The sequence below is a fragment of the Rhinolophus sinicus genome, chromosome 2, assembly GCF_057876585.1.
Source record: "Rhinolophus sinicus isolate RSI-liver-muscle chromosome 2, RSI-T2T, whole genome shotgun sequence".
Taxonomy (NCBI): Eukaryota; Metazoa; Chordata; class Mammalia; order Chiroptera; family Rhinolophidae; genus Rhinolophus; species Rhinolophus sinicus.
The window spans coordinates 35738917-35755962 of NC_142502.1; the positions used below are offsets into that span (position 1 = coordinate 35738917).

Sequence of the window (17046 nt, forward strand, 5' to 3'; positions counted from 1 at the left end):
GATGCAATCTTCAAAGGCTACCTCATATATTTAGCAAATAGAACATACTAAAGATAATTTAAACTAAAGAACCACTGCTCTTTTTCTGAAAACTTTTCAACATTATATACATGTACAATTTGGGGTAGGGGTTAAACTTTTTTATTTTGTTTTTAGTCATTAATTGTCTTTTACAAAAGAAGGTTCTCAAAATACCTTCTGCTTTGAAGCCACTGATCTGCCAACATCCTCTAATTTCACTCTAGTGCCTGCATTTGTTGTGTTATGGATGGGACCAGGTTCTCTACCTCTGATAGGCCATTTTTTTGTGCTTTCGTGCTGGATGCACAGAGCCCATCCTTCATTCCAAAGTGTTTGGTTGGGAAGGGGGAATGTTAATATGTGGAATATGACTGGTCTAAAACGGAATGGATGTATCTCTTTCTGAATACGAATGGTTCACTCTGATTGAGTTTGAGTTTGTTGAAACCATTCCACTGTACTGGATTCTCAAATATCTGGGGTTTTATTGCAGGAATAAGGAAAGGTGCTGATAAGAATCAGCAATGCACTAATATGTCTCTATAACATCAGTGAAAGTAACATTGCAAAATCAAATTTTCCATGATTCACAAACAATTAAGGTTTAATCACTTCTTGTTTTGTGGACCTTTTTTTTTTTTTTTTTTTTTTAAAGGAGGTAGTTTTCCAATGTTTAAATAGTCATTTGATTTTGATTCTGTGTCTTTTTTCTTTGTATATATGGTAAATATCTAGTGAATAATTTACTTTCCATGGAGTTTGGAAAAACACATCAAGGAGTGTTAGATTTTATTACATTTCAGATCCATTAGTTTAAAAATTAAAAATAAATGCATTATTGGATTTCAAATAGAGCAACCATTTCTTCCTGATATTAATGTTTTAAGACTTTTGAAATCTTTTCCTCTGAAAAAACAAACAAACTGTACATCCTAAAACATTTCTCCCCAGGAACTTGCCCAAAAGCAAAATATGAAATAAAATAAATAAATTTTAAAAATACATTATTAAATGGCAAGTGGTGCCAAGGGAAGACCTGCACCTAGAGGAGTGGCAAGGCTCTTGACATAGCTGAGACATTGATAATATATGTAGAACAATGGATGTTGAGGTTTCAAGAAAAAATATTTTATAGAAACCTATAGTTCTTGCAAGTTCTTTTTACTGTCTAGTAGTCAATATTTAAGTAAAGCTTGTTTATCCTTCCCCTCAGAATGCATATTCTAAAATGGATTAATGCAGAACATTTCTTGAGATAATTCTTTGTGGAAATTTAACTTTGGCATCTTTCTCTGTAACATTTTTCTTGATCATGAATAGTGAGCATTTTGCCATTAGCACCTCACCAACATTAGCTACTTTAGACAGGTTGGGATCATTATAAAATCTATGAGATCTAATTTTGATATCAAAGATAATGAATTTAATTTTGTAAGATTATACTAATAAAACTCAATCTTTTGAGAAGTTAGTTACTTTTTAAACTTCAAACAAGCCCAGCAGAGGACTAGCCAGGATTTCCATTTTTTTATTAAATTTATTAGAGTGACATCGATTAGTAAAATTACATAGGTTTCAAGTGTACAATCTGTAATATATCATCTATATATTGCATTGTGTGTTCACCACCCAGTGTCAGTTCTCCTTCCATCACCCCCTTTACCCACTTCTACTGCCTCTGCCCTTACCCTCTGGTAACCACTAAACTATTTTCTGTGTCTGTGAGTTTTTGTTTGTTGGTTTGTCTTGTCCCTTTGTTGCTTTCAGTTTTTATAATACGAGTGAAACCATATGGTTCTACATTTTTTACACAACTTCCTGTATAGTTTAAAGCTTTCTAACTTTTAAACTACTCGTTTGTTTTTTTCGTTCCACATTATTTCTTCTTATATAAATATGGCAAATGAATAAGCAGTTTGCATCAATATTAAAGTGAATACTTTAGATATCAGAATTGAGCTACAGTCTATAAAATATAGAAGTTATTATGTAAAGACTATATATTCACGATTTCTTCAGCTCTATGTAATACGTTATTTGACTCATCCAATGAGATTTTATATATTTCTTTTTTATCATAATAGCTAATTTTCAAATCTTGTTGGTTATTTTTATAATCTCCTCCTGGTTTCCCTTATTTATGAATTCATATTGTATTTCTTAAAACATTTCACACACATTTAAAATTTTGAGTGTAAACATTTCAACATCAGGAGTACTTTGTGATATGAATTTGTTGTTTATTGTTTCTTCAGACTCAACACTCATGATGGCATTTTGCCTTCTGTGACTGAAACATTGATTGCGACCTCATTTTTTTTTCTTTCCCTCACTTTATCTGACCTTATCTTTCTTTGTCTCTACTGTCCCTGCTCTGCTCAAATTTTGTTTCACAGCTACCAGTTTCTTACCATCTGTGGAGCACTTTCTAGGAGTGAGTCTGGCTCATCAATTTCCTGAGGTCCTAGGGTAGCCACTGGTACCAGCACTCAGACGTTATGCTCAGACGGGCCCTGTACGCTCACCCGCTGTTGGACTGGGCAATGTCCCTTCCAGTCTCAGCTGATAATTTCAAGTTACCCTGACACACTTTTCAGAAAATACCTATTGGCTATTTAGGGTTCCCTGTTCTCCAGTCTCTCAGTCTCCCCATCGCTTCCTTCTCTGGAGACCTGCTATGTTTTTGACTCTTCGTTTATCTTAATCCATGTGTATTTTAGATTTAATTTCGTTTTGTTATAAAAATTATCCATAGGTTTTTCTACCTATTTTATGGGACATTTGGAGGATATTTACGTATTATTTTGCTACGATCTTCTCTGAGTCACCTAGCAGTTTTATTTTCATCCTACCAGCCCTGACATAACAAAGAATGTCTCCTCCCCAACTTTTCTCCTTGAACACTTAGTTTCTGAATTCCAGTTTTAAGATCATTACTTGTCCTCAGGGTAACCTCACCTTTCTTGTATCAAAAGGGTGTTTCCCCCCTCCCAAGCAGGAGGGAGAATTTTGAAGATTTCCTTTACCTCCTCTAAGCCCAGCACTGCTATAAAAAGTCTGATTTTGTAATTGTTGTTTATTACATTGTCAGAAGTATGAGTGTCCAATAGTTTTTAAAATATTATTCACAAATCTTGTTTTAACCAAGATGCATGCCTTATTCTTGTAAATTAAAAAGCAAACTATCTGTTGTCCTACTTCCAGGTAATTGTATCAAATTAAATGTTATTAAAACTTTAGACAGCTCTTCAGCATACAATTCTAAATTTAATCTTCTTTAGACAAAACAATTCTCAATTAATATATATATGAACAAACCTTTGAAGATACACCTTTTGTAGTACATAAATTAAATGTGATTTCAGAATTATATATATATATATATATATATATATATATATATATATATATATATCCTAAAAACAGCAATTATTTGTTTTATAAAATGGCTGGTTTCTGTTTGTTTAGTTGGTTGGTTTTGTTAGAGGTTCCTTGCTGGATGGAATATTTTTACAGGTCACTTGCAGGAATAGAATGTGGATGAATACTAACATCAATGTAGTTTTTACTAAAAACAAATTAGCACCAAATTCATGGTAGAAATACAAACGCTGTCTTAAAGAAGTAGCTGATAGGGACACTGGCTTCAGATGGACGGGGTTCCAGTCATGACTTAAAAGTTGTGTAAAGTTTAGAAAATTGCTTAACATCAGTCTGCTTAGTAGCCTTATTTTTTAAATGTGGATTATAATAAGAAATTTGGGGCAGATTCAGTAAGATGAAATAGTAGGGTACGTAAGTAATGATTGGTGTATAATAAGTGATTATTAATTGGTACCATGAGGATGACGATGATGATGGTGGTGGTGATAATTGTGGCCTAATGCTGGGTTACTTCCTTAGCTTGGGACACATTTCACTCATTAAGCTTTTGTGTCAAAATGGATAGAACAATGAGATCAAATCATAATAAGAAAAAGCATCTCATTTATTTGGGGGATGGATTTTTTAAAATCCCACTTTTTTAGAGCAAGGGTGATTAAATTCATGGAGATTTTGCTCCAGGAGGAAAAAAAAAAAAAAAAAGGAGCAGTTACTTTTGGCTGAGGTCTGCTAAGTAGGTACCAGCTGCCATGCTAACTCCCTCTGTTCACTTCTTTTGCTAGACTGCAGAGAAAACCTATGTAGAAGTCACATTTGGTGAAATGTTTGTCACCATTCATTATTAGTCTTTTGGTTCCAGCAATGTGGCCACATTCATTTATTGGTGATGTTAAGTTGTCCTGACATTGCCCTCAAGACAGTCGTATTTTATGCTCAGAGCACAGGACAGACACTCATAAAGGATTGCACACATTTATTGAATACACTTGGTTTCACTGTGTGCAAATTTCCAAATGTGAACTGTCTCTGCATACTTTATTGCCCCCTGGGGTCAATTTCAAGAATTCTGGCAATTTGGCTCAGTGTGATGGTTAATTTTCTTTAAAACAAATGCTCATATAAAATAATAACATGTATAGAACACTTTCACACCTGAGAGCAGAAATAAACTGGCTGTCAACTGTAGCTTTGAACTGCCATGGATTCTTAGGATTCCTTAGAAAAATGCACCCTTAAAATATAATATTCCATCAAACTATGTACACATAGTTCAGCAAATCAGTTGAAAAAAAATTAATTGAAGTTTTCAGTATTTTTGCAAAGACAAAGTGGTGCAGTGAATTAGATAAAGGAAAAGGATATAAGGATGAGACAAAAATCCATGCTAGGTTACCTTTGTGTCTGTGCAGGAGGACCCCAGATGTTTCCCTGTGAGTATTTCTTGAAACTGCACAAATCAGGATAGACTGCTAATATGAATAAACATGCAATAACTGCTGGTGCACACACATGCATTATTTAGGTAGTTTTTATTTATTTATCATGTTTGCTAAGAATATGCAGAACAGATTGGGCACTACACAGGATCTTTTATGTTACAAAATAAGAAAAATTAAATCAACAATCTATGCCACAATCCAATGTGGATAATTTAATTTTTTCCTTCTCTCCAAATTATAATTTCTTTTCATCTTTGCCATTATTTTACCCAACACTCTCCTCCCATTTTCAGATGAAGCATTGCTTCTCCAAAAATCATGTCCTCCTTGACTCCATCCCTTCTTGCCTTGCCTGATTCTTGCTCCTTAATGATGCGTCTTAAATTCCTACTCTAAGAAATCCTCCTCTCTTTGCCTACAAATATCTTCGGATGATTTTCTCATATATAATTCCCCTTACCTTTTGTGCTTCCTGAAGCTGTTGTGCTTTTACTCTGCTTTCATTTACAGTCACATTTCTGAAATAAGCCTCCCACCAATTCTTCACCACCTTTACAGGCTTTAACTTTAGAAAACTTGAATATTATGCCCTGACCCTTCCCTCAAATAGTATACTTAAAACTCCACTCAGACCTCCAAAGTGCAAAGCTTAATTACCTTTTCTCACTCTCCATTCTCAGCCACTCTAGTGCACTCAGCATTGTTGGTCTCCCATCCTTTTTGAAGTGTTTCCTTCTATTGGCTTTAATATTATCTGACTTGTTTTTTTGTTTGTTTGTTTGTTTGTTTTTCCAATCTGAGTATGTTTTCTCACTATTTGGATTCTGCTGCTTTTTCCACAGGTTGAGTTCTTCCATTGTTTACCCTCATTTTTACTCTTCAGCACTCTTCCTCAGTGGGGTCATCCAAACTTACTGTCTACCTCTTTGTGGATAAGACTCCAAATTTTTCAAAGCCTAACCTACCTTATCAGCTCTGGTCCCACATTTTTAACTCCCAATTTCACTTTTTGTTGGCACAAATTTATAACTGACTTTCCTATCTTGCCCCTCTTCTTTCACTTCTCTCTCTACCCTCTGTAAACCCCAAAGGGAAATTCTTCTATTTGGCACCTGATTTCCATTTCTTTTTAGGAACTTAAACATACAATTTCAAATTCTGCTTTGACAACTCACTATTCTTTGTCTCTGGCCCTAACCCAGTTGCCAAGTCATGTTGGCTTTTACTATTTCTCCTCTGAACCATTGTAGTCTCTCTTCAGTAGGCTTCATTCTGGTTTCTGTCATTCTTCCTTTCCATTTTTACTAGCATAAAGTTTTTTAATCTTTCAAATTGATTAGGCTGTTTATATAACAAATGTTCAATATCTTTTCATGGCAAATTTAAAATAAATCCTACATTTCTTCACTTGAGGGTCTAGAGCTTCTGTGATCCAGGCTTAAACTACATTTTAAATATTTTTTCTCTAATCATTTTTTATACCTATCACATGTTCCAACCTACTTCAAATTTGTTTTCCTAATATTCCTGCATCCAAAACTTTGATCCTGTCATTTTCTTTTCCTGGAATATTCTTCCCACCTCTGACTATATGAACCTTCAAAGTCCATCTCTAATTCTTTATGATCCTTCAAAGTCTATCTCCAATGGATCCTTCAAAGTCTATCTTTAATTTCCATAAGAAGAAGTGACCATTCCATCCTTGAAAACATCTTGCACTTATCTTGACGATTGTCACATACTACCTTGAGGTCTATAGTATCTTATATTTGTTTGAAATATGTCCATTTTCTCTACTTGACTGCAATTACTTCCAAGTAGCATATATTTCCTTTTGGTTCTTCCAGGGCACATAGCAAAGTGCTTTGCAAGCAGAGATAGAATAATTTAGTTAAAATCATGAGGGTCTAGAAGTTGAAGAAAGTTGGCTTCAGACCCTCTTCTAGCACTTTATAGAATGTGTTGTTTGAGGGAAGTTCTTTTTTAAACTCGCTGAGTCTCAAGTCTCAATCTTCTCTTGTAAAACGGATATTGTTCTACCTATTATATAAGTCTATTGTGAGGCTTACATGAAAAGATATGTAAAGTACTTAGAAGAGTACATGGCATAAGAAGAGAACTCATTGTAATTATTATTATTGCTGAAAAAGGTAACTATATCTTAAATGAACAAATTACAGGAAAACTTCAAGTTAATCTTCACCTGGACTGTGAAACTAGGATTTGGGAAAGAGAAGAAGCTAAGGTTTTTATCTGTGCACATTTATTTCCCCAGGGGTTACAAATTGATTTAGAGAATAGGAGTCTTAGTTTCAAGTGTGCTATAATCTACAAAAATAAAATATGTATTACTTGAGTACAGGACCTTACATCATTTTAATTTTGTAAACATCTCCGATGGATATTAGCAGATTCTTATTACGTAATTAAAATTATTTGATTTATCTATAAGTCTGACATTATTTTTTAAATATAGGTATTAATTACTTCAAAATACATGTAACCATTTATACCATACCTTTATTTATAGCTGTTGATTTCTCAGTTGAAGACCGTGGTCACTTAACCCAGTATTTATTTGAGTTAAGATTGTATTTAAATCTTTTAAACACTAACCAGGTTAAAACTTTAACAATTTACTGTAAAAAAATACTAGTAATTTTGTTTCTTTTTCCGTTTTTTTTAACGTAATAACATCTCTTTCTAAAGGTCACATGTCTTTCCTATTCAAGAGAATTTGCATACTAAACTATTTTACCCCTTTTCTATGTATTTGTGAACAGCTGGTATGCAAAATCTGAATAAATAATACAAAACCTCTTTCACATCATTACAAGTGCTAAAAAGTTTAAATGAAAATTTAAAGATTAATTATATTGTGTTGGAATTACCCCTGAGTTAAAATCACTTCCCCATTCTCTTATTATGTACCTTTAAATAGAATGCACAAAAGTCTAAGCAATATACATAATGCATTCTAAGAGTCATTGTTTATATATTTCAGCTTTAATTCAACTATTAATATCTTTTAATTGCCTTTACAATTGTCAGAAGTCAGTCTGCTAATAAAATATGTGAATGTATAGTTTCCTCTTGACCTACGTTGTGTATGTGAATCCATTTACCTCCAATTCTCTCAATTCCAAAGTGGTGGTGGTTTGGGAAAGAGTTTTAGCAGTCAGAGAAGGAAGGGCATGTTAGCGGGGGTGGGGGGGGGTGGGGGGGGGGTTGGATGGGGAAGGAGTTGATGCAGGCCCTCCTTGCTTCAGCCAGCCTTTGCTGCCCTGCTAACCCTAACCCTGCCATGGCATTCATTCCCTGCCCATGCTCTCTCCAAGTCCGAGAAGTCACCTTATTTGTTCTGAGGCTCTTGTTTATAGAGACTCTAGATGCTAAGTTAAGAGATTCTGTGACTCTTAAAACCCTTTAAATATAATATTTCTTCTTTGGGGAATCTGGAAAATAGACTGTCAATTAATGTGTCCTTTTTTACTCTCTAGGAGAAGATTTTGAAGAGGTACCAGCTTCAAAGAAACCTAAAGGTAAACTTATTATTTTAAGTTTACTTATGAGTTTTCTCTCAAGACTAATATTTTGACTGTCTGATTTATTTAACTATTCTTGATCTAGCCCTTATCTTTTCCTAAGCAATGTTTATACAGTAGACTTATTTTTAAACAGCTTTTTTACATCAATTGGAATATATGTGTGTATATATATGTGTGTATATATATATTTGAATGTATATATATATATGAATGTATATATACTCATATTATACATACACATATATATATATACATTCATATATATATTCATTCCAGCTAAAGTGATATATATATATGTATATGTGTGTGTATATATATATATAACTAGTTGGATACCAGTTTATTTATAAGCCATTATTAGATGCATTTATTTGTCAATCTGCTTATAGAGCAGTATTTCAAAATTATCATATCACCAAGGATCAGCGGGATGTTATTTGACAGCAGGAGGACCACACAAATGTTCAAATATATGGTGATGGAAGGAGAACTGTCTCTGTGTGGTGAACACACAATGTTATATATAGATGATGCATTACAGAATTGTACACTTGAGACCTGTATAACTTTACTAACCATTGTCACCCCAATAAATTTAATTTTAAAAATGTTCAAATATGATGTTGACATATTTTAATTAAGAAAAATTGAGAAAATTCACCTATACTAGTAACAATAGCATGAAGGTAGGAAGGAAGGAAGGAAGGAGGGAAGGAAGGAAGGAAGGAGGGAAGGAAGGAAGGAAGGAAGGAAGGAAGGAAGGAAGGAAGGAAGGAAGGAAGGAAGGAAAGAAGGAAGGAAGGAAGGAAGGTAGGGAGGCCTCAAACCTCAGAAAAATCTACTACAACCAGAGGCATGATCTTGAGCGAGTCTTTCCAGGACTAAATCTCTTCTGTATTTTAAGGGTTTCAACTAATTTGTTTTGCTTTTTGTTTTGTTTTGTTTTTCTTTTTCTCTGAAGAGTTTCCTGACTTCCTAATTTGGCTTGTTATATAATTAATATTTTGTATTCTACTTCCAAACTTACTTAGGGATAGTAAGAGTTTGCCTAAGAGTTGTTCTTACCATCAAAATATAAGTTTTGTGGCAGTGCCCAGAATTAATTAACAGTGTAGAAAATAGTGCTCTGAGAAAAGACACAAGAAAACAGGTACCTGAGTCTTATGAAAAATGATTTACCCTTGTCTTAACATACATTTTTGAATACTGAATATTTAAATTATTTGAAAAAAAGTTAATTATTAAGAACAACTCTTAATATGTTTTTGACTTCTACACCACTGCTTCTCACACTGTTTTATACATGAATCACCTGGCGATCTTGTAAAATGAAATAAGTCTGGTTTGGTGCCTAAAAACTACATTTATATTAATTTTCCAAATAAAGATGAAACTACTGGTACATGGATCACACCTTGAGGAGGAAGGTTCTTGATCTCATTTAGAATTTGATAAAATTGAAAACCTCACTTTTGATAAAACATGTACACACACACACACACACACACTCATTCACACTCATTCACATCTTAACATTTCACAGTTTTACAGGAAACTCTCCAAAAGTCCATCTATAGAAACCAGTTAAGAACTTCTACCCAGGAGAAGAGTTCAAATGAATAGCTCCAAGTCATCCGTCATTAGATAAACACGTGGTGCATGTCACTACAGCAAAAGTCCTTGTGTCAGATGAACAAAGGAAAGGATCTAGGCGATCAGTCTGCTGGTATCCTTTCATGGAGAGGATGATCACTGAAAACTTATGACCGTCACTAATTTAGAATTATTTTGACTAAAATGGTCACCTAATAGCCAGATTCCACCCTTACCATATTATAACTTTAAGTATCCAAGTCCTCTTCTAAGAAATGTGTATCCGGTAGCCCTCATCCAACAACATCTAAGACATCAGTAACAGTTTCATGTTTGAACACTTGCCCATAGCATACCACTACATTCTTTCCTTTCATTGGCTCCTCTTCCCATCACTGGCTCTCACCTACTAAACTTTATAGAAAGAATCTGAATGAGAACCTAGAGTAAATTACAAGGAGGGCAAGTAGCCCCTGTTTCTTTCATACTTTGCACCTGTGTAGATATTTTCAGTCCCTGAAAGATTTGTTGTATAATAGCTGTGAACATACAAGTTATTTACTTTCATATTTTTGTATCCACTAGAAGAAGCTGAAGATGTGTCTTCCACAAAGAAGCAAAAAAGTAAGTTTATAATTAGATTAAAACTATTAAGTCATTCTATATTAGAGATGGTACATATAAATTGAAACTCTAAGCTCTCTTCAGATCAGCATTAGAAGAAAAAGATACTTAGCCAAGACATGAAGAATAACATCAAAGTAGGTCATTTATATTTCAAAGAGAAGTTCATCACTTTTTGTGTCAGGCGAGAGGCACGCCTTTAGAGGAATTACAAAGTAATGACTGAAGTGGCATTTATCGCAAGCCATTCTACACAGCTCTGGTTCTGAGCACTTCAACCGAATCTGTGCTGAAAAGTGTTACTGTCTGCTTTATAAAAAAAACAGCTGAAGTGGTATGCTGAACTTTTTTATATCAAAAAGAAAAAAAATGTAGGTATAGGTTTCAGCAATTCAATTGCTTAGAAACTCACTTCTAAGATTGAAAGTTCCTTTTGATTTTTCTAGATATACGGCAGGCTCTTAATATTCAATTTTGAGGATCATTGATTTTAGAATGCAATCAATATTCATATGCAGTTAAAAATTCAATGTCCAGGGTTCTCGTTATTTCACTATTTCTAAATTAGACATTTTTCATCAGATGGTAAAGCATACCACCTGAATACCAATTTTGTATTCACATCCTTGTATGCCTCAAAGTCATTGCTGCACAGAATAAAGGAAGCGGTTTTTAAAACAGGTAGAACTATAGTTTGTGTCACACAATGATTTTAAAGTAAAGAACAAGCATTTATCTGAGGACATGCTGTCAATGATCTCTGGGTTCCACAATGCTTCTTCAATGTTTTTCTGCAGGAAATTACAAAAATGCCCTCTATAATAGCAAATGCCTCCTACTCTGTATTAGTACTTGACTCATTGAACAAATATTAAGTGCTTACTGTGTTTTAAGCCCTGTTTGGATATTAGAGGTACTCATTATAACCCTTCAAATTATCAGGTTGTGAGAATCATAGGGACATAAGCTGTCTTAACAATACTTTCAGATATTGTTGCAAAATCCAAAAAGTCAATTTAGGCATGTTTCTGACATATAGAGCAACACTTTTCCAATTTTTTACCCAGTAGTAACAATTTGTGGTTATATCACATAAACACTTGATGTCCTTTATTTTGTAAATAAATATTAAAACATAATTCAATAAGAGAGGTAGATTGTATCAATGCCAATATCCTACTCAAGATATTGTACTATAATTTTGCAAAGATATTAATTGGGGTAAACTGGATAAATGTACAAAGGATCTCTCTGCATTATTTCTTATAATTGTATGTAAAAACATCTGCAAAGACCTTAAAATAAAAAAGCTTAATTAAATATCAGTGAGTAAAACAATTCAATATTTTTAGTAAAAAGGTATCAAATGTTTCAAAATTCATTTGGAAGACTTACTGTAGCAGAATAACATATCTTGTTGTCACCTTACTATGAAGTAGTTCTGTAGTCTGATATTCATATTTTAACTTTGCAGCTCTAAACTTTGCAGCTATAGTGATATTTTCATTAATAATCTATTCAATGTCAATTAAATAAATGTGTCAGAACAGAGTCTACATAGGACAAGGTTCAGCTGGAAGGTGATCTGTCTTCAATGGACTCTTTTAGTTTTAGAAGTGGTGCTACCATTCCTCTTTAATGCAGGTCCAGCTTTATCGCCAGCCGTCTCAGTAGCCTGTCTAACCCCCTAGTTGCGACAACCTTGGAGGTACCTGTGAGTTGTATTACTGCATCTTCTTGATGCTAGAACAAAATAGAAAATAATTCTGGATGAGATGAAGTGGAAAGAAAAAACAAAACAAAAAAACACTAAATTCAAGATTTCCCCAAAACTATTTTCATCATTGAAAATCCAGTCATTGAAATCAACTGATACCCAGGGTGATGAAATCAGCAGGATAATCTTTTATTGCTTCCCTTAGGTTCTCTCTAGCCAGGCTTTCCTTTATTCTACTTCATTAACCCTTAGGCTCATATGGATTGGTCCAGCTTCCCCATATTCCCCAGACTAAGTAGTAGGTTCATTGTCACTCTCTTTCCTGGCCCTCGGCAAAACGTCTGTGGTTGGTTGACAGACTGCAAATGAACAGGATGGAAAACACTAAAGAGTCAGCAGGTGCCCCTGACAGTGAAGAGAGGCTAAACTCACCATCTCTGAACAGAGCTGCTACATGGGAGCGCCAGCTTCCTGGGCCTAGAACTCATGCTTGTATCCACTGGATACACTGCCTCCCTTGGCATTAACTCCCTTCCTGTATTGCTTTCTGCTCTGACAACAGAGCTGCTAGCTGGAAGCATGGCCTGAATGAGTGACAATTCCACCTCAGGGGAGTCCTTGCCTCCAACATAAGGACAAGTGGAATGCTTCCAATCTTTAGGGACCACAAGGCTCTCTGTGGTATTATTAAAGTGCTAAAAAGAAAAAGAAGTTGGTTAGTTTACATATTGATAAACTCATGTGTGAACCTTGTTATGATATAACAGTTTTTCTGAAGTCTGTACACGTCGGTAGATTCTTATAAAGTGTGCACTTTGACTTTTTATACCAGATCATTTTCATTATCCTTTATTAAGGCTGTATTATGTGCCAGTTAGTATTTCAAGTGCTTCGTGTTTATTTACTTATTTAATTTCTGCACCATTTCTTCAAGGTTTTTGTTGATGTCTTGATTTTGCACTTGAGGAATCCAAAACACAACAAGGTTTAGTAACTTGCCAGTCATCGCCAAGGCTCTCTGGCTGCACAAACCATGTCCACATGCATTTGACTATACTGCCATGCTATGCTTCACCTCCGTTCTGGCTGGTATTCTGCTCGTTTTAACAAATTATCGTGCTCTATTCCTTAGGCCCCATCAGTTTCTTTCAATGTGTCTACCTGAATGGATACAATGGCTATGGATTTCAGTTTCCTTTCACTCCTGCACACCGCCCTGGAGAGAGCTCTGGCCCACCAGGTTCTCCAGGACAGAAGGAACAAGGACAGTAGACACACATGCATGTCATTATAAGTGCTTTAAGACTTCAAAAATAGGATCTGCCATTTGTCCACAGTGGCACAGGCAATTGAAATCATGGAATTCAGAGAATTTCTGTGAAAATATTTTACTGTTCTGCCTGATGTAGAGAAAAAAGGTGGGCAAATAGATTGACTGCTAAGCAGACATGATGTAAGGTCTGGTGCTCAAGAATCTGTTATTTGTGTTTGTTGCTGAGCATAGTTGCTTATATATTTCGATTTCCACTCACTGTAGGGTTGTTCATAAATTAATTTAAAGTTTACTTAGTAATAGTCTTTTAAATGCAATAGACACAATTATAAAATGAATTCCTGATCAGTCAGACAGGCACTTATTATTAAATGAAAACACAGATTATGCTTTACGTTCAAAGGGTACAGGAACTTATATAAAAGCTACTCTTCTGCATCATGTGGGTATATAAACTCAATTTATGCAGCAAGTTGATGTATAATAGTTTGATTTTATTTATGTCTATTTCTATGCTCTATGGATGAGTTACAGTTGCACCAAAGAGTGCTATAAGTTTCTTGTGAGCTCTTTTAGAGCTCAAAATATCTCTGAATTTTAGACATGACAAGAAGGAATAGAAATGCTTGATGAATCTTATCTCTAAGATTTGTCTTGAATTACAATTAGGACATTCACTCTAGTGAAAATACACCATCCAATTAGGGAGGTCTGGTGAATCATTTGTTTAAAATATAAGCAAATGAGATGTAGAAATTTCAGATGTCTCTAGACTGCGCCCTGATGAAAATGTCACCTGGGTAAAATTTTAGATCAATCACTAAATTTGGGTGACACAGGCAAAAGTATTTTCAATTCACTTTAGTAGGATCCTTCTGTGGATATAATTAGGTATTCTTTTTCAACAAGGAAATACATGAAATATCATCAAAGTTGAAGGAATACATTTGAAACGTAAGTGCACCATGAGATGTCTTACTTGTTTTTTAGGCAATTGGTTATCAATGCCAATGAAATGAATGACAATCTTTAATAGGCACTTAGTTATCAGTGCCAGTAAAAGGAATGACAGAATGACAATCTTTAACTTACTTGACGATGCATCATTGGGAATGACTATTATGGTTTTGCCATTTTTTGGTCTCCTGGTGATATAAACTTGTGTTCTTTATCACATTTTTCTATCAATTCTAACAGCCATGCAACTGTGACATTTTCATGTTAACAGTTGCAACTCAACTTATGACAAATTAACTCAGGAAATAAAAAGTTATCTTTTCTAGCATTATAATTACCTTTTGGTGAGGTAACCAGAGCCGATACTAGCCAAGTGATTTATTTTCAAGTATTGAAACTAAGTTCTTAAGCCCAAGATTTAGAACACTGTTTTATTAAAATATCACTAAGCTAGGGTATAAGTAACACATTCATTATTAATAATGGATTTTCAGTGACTTTTGTGAAAGAAGTTGGTCTTGGCCACATGATGGTAGACCTAACTCACATCGCAAAAGCCAAGATTACAATGAACCAAGATCAATGATACTCCTCATGGGGGTTGGGGGCTTGGAAGTGTGTATTTTCAGTACTGAACAGATGGTACCATCTTGCAAAGCCCCTTCCTGTAGCAATGGAAACTGGTGGGTAGGAGAGTGTATAGATTTTATTGCTTAACTGTTCTTCTAGCTTGTCTAATTTAATAAATACAGGCATAGAGAGAAAACCTGATAGATTTTTTTAGATTTCATAGAACAGAATGGTTTATCTATTATTTCTTTCATTCGCTAGCTATAATTGAGCACTTAACTCTTTCTAGAGCACTGCGTTAGGCATGGGACAATATAAGAAAAATATCAGAGACAAATGCTGTTCCCAGTGTTATTCTGACACAATGTGTGGCCTTAGAAAATGTACTAAACATACTATGCTTGTTTCCCATGTAAAATAAGGATTTCAAGACAAAAAAACCTAATACACAGATATACTGTGAACACTGATAAAATCTCTTACTATGGATATGACATCAAAATTAATTTCTGAAGCAATACTTTTGGATGTCTTCCCTCTGAGTGCTTTTCTACATTATATTGTTGTTTCTTTTACTCTCATGAAAACTATTTGATAAAAAGTAAAATATGACAACATATTGTAATTAGAATTTAGACAGATTATGATTACTTGTTAATAATAATAATTAATTGTTAATAATAATTGTTAAGGTTTATCTGCTTAAAGTTACAGTGATGGTAGCACTTGAAAAATATTAACTAAACTCTCATCTATTTGTATGTTTCCACCAAATAAAGTATTGCTGGTCCTTTCAAGTTTGTGCTTTCCATTGCAAACGGAAACAGTTGGTTAAAACTCTTTGTCTTATAGCTCACTTATAATTCATGTCATATTTGTCATAAATATGTAAGCATTTAATAATTGTGTTAGTTCTCCATTTTGTTCAATTGGTATGAATCACCCACCCCAACACTCTACTCTCTCCCATAATTCACCTCTTCTTAATAGAAGCAGGTCTGTAGAAAATAAATAACTACTTAAGGTTTTTGATTTATGTTTAGTTTTTATAAAATCTGACAAGTTATCATTCAAACAGGGCAAGACTTTTCCAGAATAATGGCCTTGAAAAGCACCTGTATATTGATACCTTCTGTTATATCCCTGTCAAAACTCCTCACAGAAATATTTTGGAAACTGAAACTGTGTATTTAGGGACTCAGATTATTTCCTTGAGTTATTTTATTGGGGGAAAAAAGATAATGAATATTTTTACTAATAGAAAACTCATGGACCATCTAACCCAACTGGCACATATAGAAAAATGAACATAATCCCTAGAGAAATGCATACATTTTCTGAAAGTTACTGAACGAGTCAAAGCCAGGCCTAGAATCTTGGTCTGCTAGCTCCCAAATACCCTTAACTATATTGTTAGGTGTTATTATAAGCCTTGGCTAATTTATCCAGTGTATCAAAATCCATTTGTTTCAATCATAATCAATGTCAGATATGTAGCCCTATGTAGAAAGATTTGATTTTGTTTCTGCATGAGAGCTGAAAAGGACCTTAAAAGTATGCCGTATTCACTTGCTTTCGAGATCAAGAAAATTAGAGAGGTTAGGTGACATGCTGAGGGTCACATTGCTAGTTAGTAACAAAAGTAGACTGAGAACTCAAATCTTCTGTTTTTACTCCACGGTATATTCCCAACCCTGAACAACTCTATATGATGTCTCCACCTTCATAAGCTTCTCTCTAATTTGCAAACTCATAAGGGCATGGCAACTCAGCACAACTTTCCAGGAACTGGCCTTCTGATGACACTCTTCGTTTTACTTTACTCCTTTCAGGCCTATACTACTGCTGCCCTGTATTTCTTTCCCCTCATTAACCCTAAATATAAAACATGCAGATGCTTTCTTTTGTTATAAAAATAAA

The 17046-nt window shown here is 34.3% G+C and overlaps 1 protein-coding gene across 14 annotated transcripts in view; it reads left to right on the forward strand.

Annotated features, from left to right (window-relative positions):
* Positions 1 to 16158, forward strand: part of TRDN (triadin) — a 340918-nt gene extending 324760 nt beyond the window's left edge. For 11 of the 14 annotated variants that reach the window (XM_088795483.1, XM_074333512.2, XM_074333517.2 and 8 more), the window contains 3 exons: positions 8345 to 8386; positions 10571 to 10609; positions 13459 to 16158. In XM_088795483.1, coding sequence (XP_088651609.1) covers positions 8345 to 8386; positions 10571 to 10609; positions 13459 to 13598 — 221 coding nt within the window. In that variant the 3' untranslated portion in view covers positions 13599 to 16158. The remainder of the gene's footprint in view (positions 1 to 8344; positions 8387 to 10570; positions 10610 to 13458) is intronic. The other 3 variants (XM_088795479.1, XM_088795481.1, XM_088795482.1) reach the window with 2 other exon arrangements.
* Positions 16159 to 17046: the final 888 nt, after the last annotated feature.